General features: G+C 41.3%; 1 protein-coding gene across 1 annotated transcript in view; it reads left to right on the top strand.

Annotated features, from left to right (window-relative positions):
* The window catches only part of LOC147678542 (extracellular calcium-sensing receptor-like), a 55,168-nt gene that overhangs the window by 11,991 nt on the left and 25,536 nt on the right, over positions 1-17,641 (top strand). Inside the window, exon 2 of the mRNA XM_086945684.1 lies at positions 5,645-6,475. Within this exon, the coding sequence (XP_086801810.1) occupies positions 5,645-6,475 (831 nt within the window). The remainder of the gene's footprint in view (positions 1-5,644; positions 6,476-17,641) is intronic.

Genomic DNA, 17,641 nt, shown 5'->3' with positions numbered 1-17,641 from the left:
CGGGGGAACCGAGCTTTGGTCCAGGATGAGTCGCAGTCAAGCAGTTCCAGGTGGGTTGCCACAGGTGCAGAGTATTATGCCTTCACCTTTGTGATGTGTAGAACCTGTTGTGGTCGACACTGGTCTCTTCTTTGCCCTTTTTTGAAATTGATGTTCTGGTGTCAAGGGGAGCCCTTAAATCTGAGACTTCTTGGGCATTATTGGTGTGGTGCAAGTAGCCAATGGGCTACTCTGCCCCTGAAGTGACCACATCTGGGTGTGCGTGCCAGCTTTTCTACCCAGAACCCTCTATTCTACCAATTAAAAAATAGTAGAAACCTTTCTTAGCTATACAGAACAGGTAACCCACTCTAAAAAGTGTGGGTAGCCTTCTTGCGATGTACAGCTCCTGAATGCCTAATTTTCTCACCTTCTTGAGTGCAAATGTGCCTGTGGGCAGAGGTAACATTGTTTTCTCCTTCTGGAGGCTTTCTGGTTGTATATAACAGGCAGTTTAAGCTTTGAAGCTCACCACCTTAATGTGCCACTTCACTACCCATTCTGGAAGGGACGGAGATGTGTCCTACTACCCATGTAGGCCATCATTTTTTACTTTGTAGGTGGTGGTCACCAGTCTATAATTGACCACATTCTAATAAATGTAACTCTCATCCCAGTGACTACTGGTGTCAGAGTAGAAGAAACACTTATTAGCGATCATAATCTGCTTGCCCTAACCATTCAACTACATGCCAGCTATGACAAACATATTAAGATCTCTTGTATTGCCCCCTGTAGACTAAGGGCTAGATCTAGGTAAATCTAATTTACCGATTCATAAATACCGAATTTTACCGATTCGGTATTTATGAATCGGTAAATTAGAAGGAGGCCGATGTAGGTAATTTTTTAAACACAATTACCGAATCTGTAAGATTCGGTATTTACCGATTCCCCATTGATTCCTATGGGCCTTGAAGCCCATAGGAATCAATGGGTAATACCGATTCGGTATTTACCGAATCGGTAAATACCGAATCCTGCAAGGGTGCAGGGGGTGTCACTTTGACACCCTCTAGCACCCCAAGTACTGGCTTGTGTGCCATGTGGCACACATACATGCCCTAAGGGCATGTCTGTGTGTCACATGGCACAGGTGTGCATTTACACCTGAATTAGGTATTTTACCACCCAATTGGATTGGGTGGTAAAATACCGAATTCTGAAGGCCTGTAGCACTGTCAACAGTGCTACCTACATCTGGGTTTTACCGAATCAGTAAAATTACCGATTCGGTATTTTACAGAATCGGTAAATTTACCGAATCGGTAAATTTACCGATTCTGTAAAATAATGGCCCCTACATGTCAAAATCCAATTACCGGTCGGTAACGGCCGAAATCGGCCGTTACCGACTGATAATTGGCGACCTACATCTGGCCCTAAATGGCGCTTGCAATAAAAGGACGGGAATAGACCCAGTGTGCATTTTACAGAAGTTGGTATCCTTAATCCACCATCTGTCTAGCTGAAGATCTGGAGAATTACACATTAGTCCCAGTTTTTGACCTGATTACTACGGTCCTTAACCGCTTAGTGGTCTGTCTCACAAAAAAAGGTCCTCTTCCCCCTTGCGGTGAGGCTCAAAACCCAGCCCATAAATCTACCTGACCTCTTCCCTGTCCTGAGCACTAAAACCCATCCCCCTGCTAAAAAACTACCCCATCCGCCCTGCCTTGAGCCATAAAACTGAACCTCACCCTTAAATATTCCCCCCCCCCATATCCCAGCCCAATTTACCAGGCCATGTCACAGAGCTCCCTCTCCTGATTCTTCCTGTTTCTCTTCCCGCCATCCGCACATCTCGACCACTCACTGCCTTAACCACGCGTTTGCTTAAACTCAGCATTCCTACCTGCTTAAAATTGAAAGCTAGCACTTCCTAAATGTAATAAGTTAACCCACTTGTTATTCTATAGGAGAGGTAGCCCTTGCTGTAGTAAACAATAAATGTAAAGTTTTGAACTATCAGGATGTTTGAATCTTAAAAATACATGTCCAACTTGTTAAATACAATGCACCCTATCCTATACGCTATTGTGGGCCTGCCGTAGGTGGATTTTATATGTATTAAAAAGGAAAGATTAGGCCTGACACAAGGTTTATTTTGGCAGGTGGATATAGCAGTTTAAACTGCACACACAGATTGTAATTGCAGGACTGAAACATATTTAAAAGACGGCTTAAGTCGGCGGCACAATATGTGCAGGGCAGGGCTTGTAACGAAGAGACACATCCTGTGGAGAAAAGACTCTCAAAGTTGGGAAGATTGTACAAACCTAAATGGAACTAAGAAGGAGTGATCATTGCTTTGACATGCTTCGACCCTGTTGGATAACTCTCAGTGACCTCTTGAACTATACACTGCAGAGTACTGAGATGAGCTCATCATATTCTCTACATTTTATTAGAATGTTGAGAGGTGGTGCCTTTAATTCAGACGTCATACTGTAAAACAAGGAAGTTGCGACTTCCTGCGACATTGCATACATCAGCCTCAAGGAAAAGTAGTTTCACTGGTTAAGGATTATCTCTCTTGCTTCCTTTAACAAAATTGTTTTCTGACATAGGCTTGAATCTTTTATTCCTCCTGAGCATCATTGGAGTTTTTACAGGAGCAGGATATATTCACATAGGGCTCTTCATGAAAGATCCCTAATCCCAGAAAACTTCACACTATACAAAGGGCTTCACAAGGTGGTTCCTAGAGAAAGAAACTATCATTATAGGTCTGATCAAAGGTGGACAGTCAAAATATCGAGTTGGAAATATCGACCTACCATAATATCGAGTCTGAAATATTGAAGGAGCATAATATCGAAGGCAAGAATATCGTAGGACAGAATATCGACCCAAGGTAAGTAATATCGAAATACTTAATATCGATGTAAGTAATATCGAAGTTAGTAATATCAATAGCATATATATCGATGTTAATAATTTCGATGACACGAATATCGATATTTGTATTATTTTATAGTTTTTTATTATGTATGTGGTATATGTTTAATTTAAGTATTTAAAATAATTACTATTATATGTGTATACATTTTCTATAATAATATAGAAATTTATAAGGAAATTTGATGTTTTAGTACCGGAGCGGGTTGTGGGTTTATAGGGGAATAGGGTGGGAAGTAATTTAATTATGGTAAGTTGATTAATAATTAGTAGGATTAATTAATTAATTATAATTATTTGCTAATTAATATTGATTAATTGGGAAATAATTAATTGATTAATTGATATATACTTTCTGTAGCGGGATGTGGGTTTATAGGGGAATAGGGTGGGGAGTAATTTAATAATAATTAATTAATTAATATATGTTTTTAAATATTTATAACTAATTAATTGGCAAATAATTAATTTTAATTAGTTAATTAATTAATATAATTTTGTACATATTTTAAATTAGTAATTAATTGGTAATTAAATAATATTGGTTAGTTAATTACATTATTAGAGTAATTTATTTATATATATAATTTTTAGTTACTGTTAATTAATTAATTGGGGAAAAATGATATTAATTATTAAATTATATTAATTACAGCTTATGTGCTAATATATTTACTTTATTGTTATTGTTAATTAATTATTAATTGCTAATTAAATAATATTATTTAACTTTGGGTTAAGGAGTATTTTTAGGGTTCAGGGTCATTTTTGGGTTTTTGGGTAAAGGGGTATTTTGAGTGTTTAGGGTCAGTTTTCAGTTTTTGGGTAAAGGGGTATTTTTAGGGTTCAGGGTCAGTTTTCAGTTTTTGGGTAAAGGGGTATTTTTAGGGTTCAGGGTCAGTTTTCAGTTCATGGGCAAAGGGGTATTTTTAGTGTTCAGGGTCAGTTTTCAGTTCATGGGTAAAGGGGTATTTTTAGGGTTCAGGGTCAGTTTTCAGTTTTTGGGTAAAGGGGTATTTTTAGGGTTCAGGGTCAGTTTTCAGTTCATGGGTAAAGGGGTATTTTTAGGGTTCAGGGTCAGTTTTCAGTTCATGGGTAAAGGGGTATTTTTAGGGTTCAGGGTCAGTTTTCAGTTTTTGGGTAAAGGGGTATTTGTAGGGTTCAGGGTCAGTTTTCAGTTCATGGGTAAAGGGGTATTTTTAGGGTTCAGGGTCAGTTTTCAGTTCATGGGTAAAGGGGTATTTTTAGGGTTCAGGGTCAGTTTTCAGTTCATGGGTAAAGGGGTATTTTTAGGGTTCAGGGTGAGTTTTCAGTTCATGGGTGAAGGGGTATTTTTAGGGTTCAGGGTCAGTTTTCAGTTTTTGGGTAAAGGGGTATTTTTAGGGTTCAGGGTCAGTTTTCAGTTCTTGGGTAAAGGGGTATTTTTAGGGTTCAGGGTCAGTTTTCAGTTTTTGGGTAAAGGGGTATTTTTAGGGTTCAGGGTCAGTTTTCAGTTTTTGGGTAAAGGGGTATTTTTAGGGTTCAGGGTCAGTTTTCAGTTCTTGGGTAAAGGGGTATTTTTAGGGTTCAGGGTCAGTTTTCAGTTTTTGGGTAAAGGGGTATTTTTGGGGTTCAGGGTCAGTTTTCAGTTTTTGGGTAAAGGGGTATTTTTAGGGTTCAGGGTCAGTTTTCAGTTTTTGGGTAAAGGGGTATTTTTAGGGTTCAGGGTCAGTTTTCAGTTTTTGGGTAAAGGGGTATTTTTAGGGTTCAGGGTCAGTTTTCAGTTCGTGGGTAAAGGGGTGGTTTTTGGGTTCAGGGTCAGTTTTCTCGACTGTTGCACTCTCTGGAGTGGGAATAGTAATTTTATCCCTACGCTATCAAACGCTTTCCCTACTGTTCCACTCTCTGGAGTAGGAATAGTAATTTTTACCCTTACGCTATCCAACGTTTTATATAATTAATTGTTAAAATATCACATGTTTATTTTATTTTTAATATTACTTACATTTTATGTATGTTATTGTTTTATGTTTGTACATGTATTAGTAAATTAGAATATATTTCATTAATTTAGAAATTAGTAAATTAATTATTAATACTTATTGTTCAGTACATATATATTATATCTTTACTGTATATATTTAATTAATGTATTATTAATATATATGTTTTATTTATTAATTTTAAACATTATTAGATACTTTTAAATATGTATATTTTATTTATTAGTGTTATATACTTACTTTTACATTTATATATATTAAAAAAAAATCGATATTTTTAACATCGATATTTTTTACAACGATATTATTTTTTCGATATTTTTGTACTTACCATGTTGTAGATAGGATGTCGATATTTTTGCCCTCGATATTGTTGACTCGATATTCTTGTAGGTCGATATTTTTGTAGTCGAAATTCTGTCATAGAACCCTAATCAAAGGGCTCGTTAGTCATGTGTCCTCCATAACATAAACCAGACTCACTAATCTAATACACCAGGATTCTGTCATGATTTTCTCAAATCATATTTCTAATACATCCTTAATATAAAAAATGTCCTCTGAAAGCTGCTTTCAAATTTAGTAATGTCTTTCCTCCAACAATGTCAAGTGAGCAAAGACATCAAATATATTTTCCCATTCAGAGGAGACTTGAGACACAAAGCCTGTACAAAAAAAATATGTATACAACCACATGCTAAATTGTTTTCTTTCCTCATTAGATCAGTTACTCTGCATCAAGTTCTCTCCTCAGTGACCGGAACCAGTTTCCTTCCTTCTTTCGGACCATTCCCAGTGATGACTTCCAGTCCCGCGGGCTGGCTGAGCTGGTTTCGCACTTTGGTTGGACCTGGGTAGGCCTTGTAGCTACGGATGATGACTATGGCCAGCAAGGTCTCCAGATACTGCAGGAAGAGGTTTCTAAACATGCAGGCTGTGTGGCCTTCTCTGAGAACATTGTGACAAGCCAGGCTGACAAGAATGCTTTCCATATCGTCCAAAGGATCAAAAATTCAACAGCCAAGGCAATTGTATTCTTTGCCACAGACTACGACATGATCCCAATTCTTGATGAGCTATTGAGACAAAACGTGACCGAAAAGATATGGATTGCAAGCGAAGGTTGGTCAACATCTGCTCTCTTTTCCACTGACAAATTCTCCAAACTACTCGCCGGCACCATCGGTTTCGAAAATCACAATGGAGAGATGATAGGCTTTCAGAATTACCTACGCAGCCTTAGTCCTCTTGCGACCCCAGGTTACATGTTCATCAGAGAGTTTTGGGCTGAAGCTTTTGGATGCAAGTGGATTGACCTCAATTCTTCCCTAAATTTGCAGGATAGCAAGAAACAATTGTGCACTGGGACTGAAAATCTAGAGGATCTTTACAAGAACAGCAAGTATGTCACCAGTTTTAGATTCACCTACAACATCTACACAGCTGTTTATGCGATTGCACTGGCCCTCCAGGATTTAATGTCCTGCATACCGGGTAAAGGGCCTTTCCATCATGGTTCCTGTGCCACCATCATTGATTTTCAGCCTTGGCAGGTATGCATTGATATTTATTTTTAAATCTTCTGAGACCTACTGTTAGATACGGAGTTTATCATGGTCATGAAATGAAACAACTCTTAATTGCAATCAAAATGAACATGCATGGGGCATACAGAATTGCAATTCCTTCTTACAGTACTTTCTATAGAAAAATAACAATTTGGTCCTGTGGTGGAATACCGCTGTGAGAAAATATAAAGAAATATGTTCACAGTGGATGAAATTATCACTTGAAAAACGTTCTCAATATGTCAATGTTAAAATAATAGGAACTTTCTACCACATAATTCCAACTTTTTTAAATTGTATATACTTTTTAAAATATTAACATATTTTTAAAGCTGCCAAAAACTGTGCATCCTTAAACATAGCTTGCTTCTTTTGTAAAAGGTTTTGAATGACTTTGTTGTTTGAAACGCTGTGACAACATTTTGTATGTTCAATGTTAGATACTCCCTTTTTTCCTCTAATAGAATTCTTATAGAATTCTGCCTGACACTTCCAAGATTTTAACAAGCAACAAAAATTAAATAAAATCTTAGGAATTGCCACCATTTTCTAATGAGAGATTTTGTAGTTTGATTTGCTTGCAAATATCATCATTTTTCTACAAGACACAAACGTTTAAGCTCTTTAATATGTTTCCTAACTATAAAATATAATGCTTTTTAGCAAAACTGTTTATACATTTTACAACTTTACACATGCCACTGCCATCATAAAATGTGCCTGGATTGCTGAATAATTCTGTGAGTACCCTTGCCATAAGAAAACCTTTCCTGGATTTCTGGACTCCATTAGACAGTGCTGCTCACTGGGCAGCAGGTAACTGACTTCAGCTACACCACCAAACATTAGAGAAGGTATCTGAAGAAGGCGGAGGGTATGCAGAAAGTCAGAGAGCCTGAAAACTTTTAATTTCAGATTCATTAAAACCTCACAAAAAAATGTTCCGCAATAACTGTAAGCAAATCACTTCGAGGCACACACCTAAACTAATACTAGTCTCTAAAATGAAGCACTGTAAACGTCTACTCTTGAAGGGTTTTGCAGTGAAATGGGTCCACTCAGGAAGGAGTAATTCACAATGTTTTATTCATAAAGATAACAGGTGGTAAAGTTGATAACATCAAGTAGTTATGTGGTGGATCAGAGCCCCACCAGGAGCTGCCTGTCAGCTGCTCCGCCCATGACCAACTGTCACTTCAGCCCTCATTCCCAACATTCCGAGGCATCATCAGACTCCAACATTCTAATGAGTGAGAGCACAGGCACAGGCTGAGCAGGGGTGGTAAAACACCTACAATATTAATGCAGGATACTACAGGTTTGTTTGCTGAACTGTGGATGAGCTAGTGTGTTTTGTACGTAATTCTTTCTCAAACACTTGCCACTGACTAAAATTGGCAACTGACCATTAATAACTAAAATAAAAATCATAGTGTGGGGATAGATGTTGGAGAACATGGTGGATGCGCTGCACGCAAGTCACTAGGACGCCGCAAGGCATTCACCATTGAGGTTTAATTGAACTCCTTGCGCTACCACAAATTAATGTGCCTCACCATCTCTGGATCATCAGTGGAGGCTGTGGAGATGTAGCAAAACTGGAACACAGATGTTGGGGCCTAGAGCTCCTGAAGAGCCACAGGGTAGCAGCCCGAGGTCTCCTCCAGGTCAGCAGGGTTACCACATACATTGCAACCGCAGTATCCAGAGGGTGAAAAGGCTCCCTGACTGCTGGGGAGGGCATTGATGAGGAGGAAAGGTCCAAGGACCACCCTGCCAGCAAGGTAACTTCATACACAAGGGGTAGGGAGGTAGCCCTGGTGGGGGAAAACATAATTTGAGCTAAACAAAAATCTCAATAAAGGCTATGAACTCAACTGAGAAAGGTAAAAAACAACTCCTTGAGCAGACACTGAATACTCTTCCAATGGGTTTGCCTGCTTCTCATAGTGCAGAAGGAATTTACCCCAAAAACATGTATTTTGGCCTAAAGTAAAGCTTGGGAGAGAGGCGCAAAGGACAGGGAGAACACAGAGAAAAAATGATATCTTGGAGCATAAGGTAAAAATGACCCCCTCTCTGTGGTCCTTTTTTAAAGTTTAACCACCCGCAGTGACTCTCCAAAACCAAGACCAAGCTGCTGTAGGGAAGGTGGGGGGTTAATTAGGTGTGACAATGATGGCAGCGGGGACACACTCTAGCCCAGAGAAGATTAATCGGGAAATAGCTCTAACTGGCATCAACACAATGAAAGCTGGTCCCCAGGCAGATGATCCTACACGGACAAGGATGGGGAGCCACTCCCACTAGATGCAACCTAAAAAAAAACAGGTGAAAAACAATAAGGAAAATATGACGTAGAGACCTCAGTTAGCTCCTTAGAGTCTATGCTTTCATCACTCATTGCTCATATTAGAAAGGGTTTTGCAGTGACAGAAGTAAATCAGGGGGAGATACATGGTTTCTGTGAGGCCTTGGAAAACAAAATTGACAGTTTGGGGTCAATTTTGATGCAGTCGGAAATGGCTCTGACCATCGGCCGGAGCCGTTCCGACAACATCGAAATGTCCAGTTTGGATTCCTTTCCAACCGACCCATTTTGAAAGGGGGCCGGTTGGAAAGGAATCAAAACCAGATTTAAGAATGGCCTCCGACGGGCTCGGAGAGCCCAGCTGCCATTCGGAAATCCCCCATCAATCCCTCAGCCGGCTCTTTCCAGCTGAGGGATTATGATGGAAGATTCCCACAGCCTTTTATGTGCCCGCCTTAGTGACACAGAAAGTCTTTGGGAATCCAAATTTGGGGGCCCCAGCAGGGCCCCCATGGGTGCAAGGCCTCTGGATGGCGGCATAGGGGGACCTATGGTGCACCCCTGTTGATCCCTGCATCAGGTGGCAGTCATGGGGGGCAGGGATGAACTGCACCTCTGCTCTTTACAATGACTGCATGAATTCCAATCGGAATGCATGCTTCCATTGTAAGGAATAGGATTGTGACCAAACAGTGTTTGGTTGTATCCTACTTGCTGGGCTGGAACTGATGACAGGAGGTCATTCAGTTCCAGTTCAGAAACGATGTCTGACGGATTCCGGCCAACATCGTAATCGGGCCCTTTGTCTGTAATGATGCAAACGCTTGAAGCTACGGTGGGGGAGTTGAAAAAAGACCTAAATAATAGTTAAATGGAGTTACAGGTGCTACGACGGAATGAGCAGGGACTGCAGGAGAAATTGGAACAGCTGAAAAAACAACTCTAGAAGGAACAATTTGAGGATACTGAATGCCCAGGAGGGAAAGGAGGGGGATGACCTGAAAGCTTATGTGGTGTCGCTTATAAAGGCATGTGTTCAGATCGATGAGAGTGAGGCTGATATTGCAAAAAACATCCAACTGGTACACAGAGACGCTTACAGGAAAAACTCAAATAGGGTTAACCCACGGAAGATCCTCGTTAACTTTCAAATGTACGCCCTAAAGGAAAAAATCCTTCTATGTGCATTAAAACTGAAGACACTAAGAGGGAAAGACTTACCATTTGAAATTAGATCAGATCTATCACTGGTGACCTTAGATAGACAATTGGAGTTAGGAAATCGCTTAGTGAAATTAAAAAAAGTTGGGGCAACAGCACAGCTTAAATTCCCTGAGAGTAATGAACAACAATAAAATCCACATGTTTAGAAGCCCTAAAGAGGCAGATGATTTATTAGAAGCTATTAGGAAGGGAGGAGCGGGAAACTAGATGATGATATGCATACAAATGGAGCTATGGGTTAGAATGACCTTTGTAATTTTTTTCTCTTAGGGGTATTGGTTAGGTATAAGGGGGGGCATATATATACATATATATATATATATATATATATATATATATATATATATATATATATATATATATATATATATATATATATGGAATACCAAGGAATCGCTGCACACACCTTGATAATTTTGCAGTTTCTTTATTTCAGAACGTGACAAACATATATATATGTATTTATGTTATTTCTCTGTGCTGGGTGCTTGTGGCACAGAGAAAGAAAAATTGGACTAACATCAGGTTCAGAAAGAGGAACGGGTGGGTTCTCCAGGGAAGGGTGGGAGGGGAGAGGGGGAGCATGTGGGAAAAAATTATACAAAGTTCCCGAAAAACCTCAGAGAGATATAAGGTATTTAGAAGAGTAGGGGCATTTCTATTCAGATTTAAAGGTGAGAAAATAATGGATTACGCAGGAAGAGGAGGAGAGACAAGACATTACAGTATCTTAGAGATACTCACAATTGGTAAAAAAGGAATGTGGTGAGTTATTCAGAAAGCAAAGATGGGTACAACAGATGGTATGTAGAGATCAGAGTGCAATCATAAGAGGGGTAACAATAGGGGTGAAAAAATAGGCAAAAATATGAGGGCGGATAAGGGTGGGAAGGTCTATCATAGCAAATATAGAGATAAGTAATAGGTCACTAACATTAGAAGGATATTATAGTCCAAACCACAATGATTGTGAGCCATGTAAAAGCATGTTTTCAAGTTTGTTGGATTTCCCAAGCCCAGTTATTGTGGCAGGAGATTTTAACATGATAATAGACCTAAACCTATATACATCAAATACAAGTAGAGCTGTTCCTACCCCTAAATCACAAGCCTTTTTAAAAGCTATGATGACACAACATGCTTGGTGTGACCTATGGAGAGAGAGGGTCAGAAGTCTGCAGGGTGCCTCAATCCATAATAAGTAATATGGGCATAGATCAAGGATAGACTACTTTTCATTAGATTGGAACCTTAGAGAGGATATCCTAGACATTGGGTATAAGACGGCTCATATATCAGATCATTCAGCAGTAACAATAGCAATTGGAGACACTAACAGGTTCATGGAAAGGAAGTGCACACTAGATTGTACCATACTGGCAGATACAGAAGTAATGGAACATCTGAAAGTAGATGTAACTGAATTCCTTAAGACTAATAGTGGTTCAGCTTCTACTGGTATAGTATGGGACACATTAAATTTATTAAAGGTAAGATTACGAGATTAGTCTGCTATAGAAATATAGGAATTAGGTGTCTCAGTTAGAGAGTGAAATTGAAAAGTCAGGGGCTGAAATAAAAATAAGTGTAAGAGATGATGGTAGAACCATGATAGAGGAAAAACTGCATTTATTGACAAACCAAATGGAAGAAATCCTCCAAACTCAGATTTAAAGAAGATGTGATGCTAGCAAGCTAGCACACTTTGAGTATGGTGAGAGAGCAGGGAAGCTTTTAGCTTGGAAAATCAAGATGGATCAGAATAGGAACCAGATTAGGGAAATCAAGGAGGAGCAGACTAGCGATATTCTGAGCAGCAAGATGGAGATAGAAGAGGCATTTAAAGACTTCTTCCGGATTTTATACATTGAGGAGAGAATAACATAGGAAAAGGAGGTTAAAAGTTGGTTGGTTTTAATTTAAGATAGCACACAGGAGGAAATTAGTAGGGTCATTCAGTCAAGTAAGGGGGCCAAAGCTGCAGGGCCCAATGGTATACCAACAGAGCTTTATAAAATCCTAGAGGAGGTGTTAAACCCATATTTGACAGTAATGATAGAAGAGATATTAGATAAAGGGGCACAACTACCACACTCCTGGAATGAGGTGATAATTTTGAAACCAGGAAAGTGTCCTGCTAGGTGCAAATCGTATAGACCAATATCTCTCGTGAATACAGATTATAAAATCTTTACAAAAATCCTGGCAGGGAGATTAATTAAGATAGCCGGAGATGTGATCCATAAAAACCAGAAGGTGCTTATAAAAGGAAAATATCTGCATGAGCTAACACATGGGTTAATAGGAGCTATTGACTTCACAACTTCGTATGCAGCCCCCTTAGCAGTAATAACTTTAGATGCCTCCATAGCCTTTGAAAGGGTAAGGTGGTCTAATTGTTTTCTGTTTTAAAACTATATGAGTTTGGGGGTACATTTTGTAGAGCAATTCAACTAATACACCAAGTTCCCTCAGCAAGAGGTTTAGCGAATGCGAACCTATCCTCATCTTTTAAAATACTTTAAGGCACAAGACAGGGTTACCCCCTGACCCCCCTCTTGTTTAACCTCCATATAGAGCCCCTTGCACGTAAACCTAGAATGGCAGCTAACATACCTCCTTTCGCCCAAGGGGAATGGGTTAGGAAGGTAGAATTATATGCAGATGATCTCATGGTCTTCTCCTCAGACCTTGAAGTGGATCTGCCGGCCACCATACAGTTGGCTTCAGAGTTCAGCAAGGTGTTGGGTTATTTAGTAAATGAGGAGAAAACAGAGGTTATAGTAAGCTGTCAGAGAATGGAGAACCGGTTGATTAAGAAGGAAATGTGATACCTGTGTGTAAAAATCATACAAGATATAAATAGGATGTCAGAAATAAACCTAGGATGGGTAATAAGGATATATAAGTTATAGATCTGTCCAATGATTACACCTGTAAAACTCTCTGGTCTTGCGGCAGTGCCTCCTGTTTACGTTTGATGCAGCTGCCGTAAATTGGACACACTGAGCGAGATGTGCCTGCAGGGAGATAATGTCTACTTCCGGATGCCCCTATGTGCCCGGTCTCATTTTCTTTATTAATGGGCTGAGGCAATAGACAGTGGATCCTGAGGTGGATGAGGACAAAAAAAAATCATAGCGTGAGGGAGCTATATCAATATATGGGTCTTATCTCTAATAAGAAATGGGCTACTTATGTCTTATTTTAATTTTAGGTTTAGTAGCTTCTCTCTTTGTTTTAAGGTATATTTGTTTTCAGTTGTGAAGACCTGACTGGAAGGGGTATTAAATATTATTTTTGTGCTACCTGTATTTTAAGGGCCAGAGTTACTCGACTTCTGCATCTTTTTTGTCAAACTGGTGCAAAACATTGAGTTGGGATCTACCTTCCATCGCAAACCTTTATTTGGACTGCAAAGCAGACCTAAAGTAACTTAACATATCATTAGGGCTCCTTTGTGTTGCTTTGAGTGAGGGATGCTTCTTTGAGGTTGGCAATAATAAGGAGAAATGTTTCAATTTATCTAAACCTTTCTGGCTTTGCATGTGTCCTTCGCTATATAGTGCAAATCCAATGTAGGAAAAGTTTAAACATTTTTCTAGGCATAGTATTTTATACTTTAAGATTATACTTCTAGTTCAAACCCCATACTAGATTTGACACCGACCCCTTTCCACTTTACTGAAAAGGTCTGTGCATGGTGCTAGGCAACCTAATTGTGTGCCAACACTAAAGAGTAGAGAAGGAGCACCATATCTTAGTAGATATGGCAATGATCTGCTCTCTACCCCAATGCTGTGCAACTAATATGGTGGCTGTGCTGCATAGGTTTTAAGTAAATCTGCCCCCAAGTGTGAATGAGACTTGGACTGCTTGACCTTGCGAACTACAAAGTGAAGTGCTAAGATTGTGTAGGGCTACTTGGTCAGCAAGCTGGAGTGCAACAGTATTTAGATACTGGGACACCAGTGGGGAAAATGTAATTTGTTTCAAGTGGGGCCATTCAATTCTGACTTAACCGGTACACCAAGAAATGAACTCATACAGTCACACATATTTAATAAATTATTTGGAGGCTGGTAAATGCTGTTGTGAATTGAACTAGGATCCTTCACCTCTTCTTCACTGAACCAGAAAACTGCTTGACGTTACACGGTAGATTCCAAAGTTAAGAGTGTCCTCCCATATAATCCAGTGTTGGTGTACTGGTTTTCATTACACATGATGCCTACCCATGTAGTGTAGGAAATACCAGACAGTTCACTGTCATCAGAGATTTCACAGCCAATGTCAAAATACTGAAGTATCAGCATGTATTCAAGCAATCGTTGATGTGCCTTCAACTTCCCGATAATCTCCGGGACTGACTGGAAAAATAGACATGCAAAAGGTCATAATCTGGAACTTCTAATTAAACTGGGCTCTAACAGTGTCCTACAAGCATCTTCACTCTACACTGTATAAGAATCCATAGTTACAGATTATTGCTTAGGGCTCACAATGTATACACAAAACACAGATCTGGATCATAATAGAGATTTTCACCAATCACCACAATAGTTTTGTGCAGGCTTTGTAACACATATTTTTTATGGATGAGATAGAGCTATTTCTTTATCAATAGGCATTGGACAGATATTATTATTAGTTCTAGACTAACCTTGAAGAGATTCTACCATTCTACTTTACACAAGACCTTAGATTGTCTATGAAAATCATCTTTTAAGACAAGAAATGTTGATACTTACCTGTCCTGCTCTCACCGTATGTTGTCAGTTATGCAAAATACACATTTTCAGCTTACAATACTCAGTACAGTCGAGCAAATGATAACCCCTTCCCTGCTGCCGTTGGCCATCTCGAGCACTACTTTGCTGGTGCTGCGAACGTCCAACGGCCGGTGCGGCCCCGCCCACTTGCTCAAACCGCCGCACTGCCACGAAATAACGGCAGCAGTTAACGGGTTAAAGATGAAGGGCCCAAAGAGATCTCATCAGGGCATTAGTAATGTCTCAGCTAGACTCCTGGAACACAGTCTACACTTAAGTACAAAGAAAACATACAAGATACTAAAGATGATCCAAAATTAGACAACTTAGTTAAGCTTGAGCCTTAACCATTTGAATCACATCATTCCACTTCTGAAAGAACCAGTGCAGCAAATAATTAAATTAAAAACCTCATCCTTAGTGGGCATCCTAGATGGCCGCGTGAGTACAGGGCTCCCGAGACCCTCGCCACCCTTCGCACATATCCTGGAAGATATCCTGATTCTGTATATGGGTTATCGGAGATAAACTTCTGCTGACACTTTTGCTCTTTTAAAAATTTATTTTGGACTTCGGGAACCGCAGCTACGTTGATCTGAACTTTTGAGGCCCACCCCGTGGCGAAGCCAGGGACTCGACCAGCTAAGACGCCGGGAAGTAGTTGAACAACAACGGCCTGAGGGACTTCCCCCAACAGCCTCGCACTAACTTTCAGTTTCGTTTTTGGGTCCTGGCACTATCAGATCGCAAGACGGTTTCAGTGAAGTAGTGTGGCTCACTGGTTAGAGGCGGCAGACCCGAGAGCAGAGGACGGCCCGGGACCAGGGTTCGATTCCCGGCGCGGCAGGTTTCTGGACCAGGGTCAGCAGACTCGATAATTCTCTCGCCTCTGTGCCCACTCTGATCAGCGGTCACACTCGGCAACTCTGGGCATTAGCTTGCCTCATCTTCACTAACGGCCCCAACAGACCGCCGGGGATGCCTGGTCTCACCCTGGAGATACCCATTAAGGGACCATCTCTCAGGAAAGCCAGGAAGGGTTTCGCAGCGGTCGAAGCGCCTTGGGACCCTCCGGGTAAGTAGTGCGCTATATAAATGCCTATACATTTACATTTACATTTTCAGTCTGCCCAAGGCCCAGCCCGGCTCTGCCTCTCCATCGTGTGCCTGCAGTCGTGAGTGCTTTTGTATTGAGCTACGTTGTCACCCTTGACACTTTTGCCCACTTTTGAAGACTCTGGTGGTCTGCTCGTGAACAGCCATTTTCACCAGGTCTCGCGGGCCCCTTCGGGCGCACTTTCCAAGATGGCTAACAGAGCTGACAATGAGAAGCGGAAAACCAAGACGTCTCTACGCGGGGGACCGAGCCAAACTAATGTCATGGACCGCTATACCCATCCTAAGAGGTCCCCCGGTGATACCAGCCGCACTGTGGAAGATGCCAAGTAAGACCCGGCTGCGTCGGCCGACTTGACTCTCCAGGACGTCATGGGCGCCATTGGCAGCATGAAGACTTCCATTGGCCAGCAATATGAAGCTCTCGCTCCTAAAATCGACACGGTAGCCATCGATGTTACCCTGATCAGAGCTGACTTGTCCAAGACCAATGAAAGGGTCAAGTCGCTGGATTTAAAGACCTCTAGCCTCACGACCAACGTGTCAGACATACAGACTGCAATCGGTAATCTGTGAGCCTCCAACGACCTCATGGCTCACCGACTGGAAGACTTTGAAAACAGGGCTCGGCGGAACAACATATGCATTATTGGTGTCCCTGAAACCCCCGAAAATCCCGCAACGGATCTCCTTGTTGAAGACCTCGTCCTAAATCACCTCGCCCCCACAGGTCTGAGCAAATTCTTCGCTGTGGAGCGTGTCCATCGAGTGCTGGGTGGGAAACCAAGGCTGGGTGCCCCTCCGAGGCCTATCATTGCCAGGCTTTTTCATTTCTGAGACAGAGACGCTATCCTGCAGGCCTCGAGGGTGAGCGGCCCTGTAAAGTTCGAAAACACAACAGTGAGCTTCTACCCGGACTTCACCCAGCTTGTTCAAAGGCAAAGGATGGGATTTCAGGGAGTGAAGCAAAGACTGCGAGACGTGGGCCTGAAATATAAGATGTTATTTCCAACTAGGCTTTGTGTCGAATACGAGGACCGGACGTTTTTCTTTGACCGCCCTGAAAGTGTTAGTGACTGGCTGGATGCTCTACCTACGCAGAACGATCGAACTGAGCACCATGGTGGTGCTGAGGGTGGTGTGCCAGAGCAAGAATGACAATGTGGTTCCCGACTTCCGAACATTTGACTTATTACACAGCTGGGTTCGATAAGTCTGCTACTATTGTTTTTCACTGATGTATGCCGGAGGGTGGCGGGGGGGAATGAGACTCTTTCCTCCTCCAGGTTTCTTTTCATAGACTTGTTTAATGTCAGGGCGACAGGCACACTGCAAGTTGGGGTGGCCATTGAGTCTAACGCAGGGGTGCAGGGTGGGGGATGTTGTAACGGGTTCAAGTTGGGGGGTGGAGGGAAGGGTTGTGTGTTTGTTAATTTCTCTCAAGGCAACGTATTGTTTTCTTCTTTGAACCGGTCATTGTGTTCTCTGTGGGGTGGATTCTGCATCCATTACCGGGATGGGGGTAGTGGGTTGAGGCTAATGTCGTGGAATGTCAATGGTTTGGGTGATAGGATAAAACGGGGGGTGGTGCTACAGTTCTTGCAATGCTTTTCCCCGATGCCGTTCTCCTACAGGAAACACATTTGTTTGGGAACATGTGTCACGCTATGAACAGGCGGGGTTATCGTCTTGCTGCACACTCGGGATTCACTTCTGGTTCTAGTGGTG

Source organism: Lissotriton vulgaris, chromosome 12 (genome assembly GCF_964263255.1).
Source record: "Lissotriton vulgaris chromosome 12, aLisVul1.2, whole genome shotgun sequence".
NCBI lineage: Eukaryota > Metazoa > Chordata > Amphibia > Caudata > Salamandridae > Lissotriton > Lissotriton vulgaris.
The sequence above is the reverse complement of the archived record's forward strand: the minus strand, read 5'-3'. Positions and strand labels throughout refer to the sequence as shown.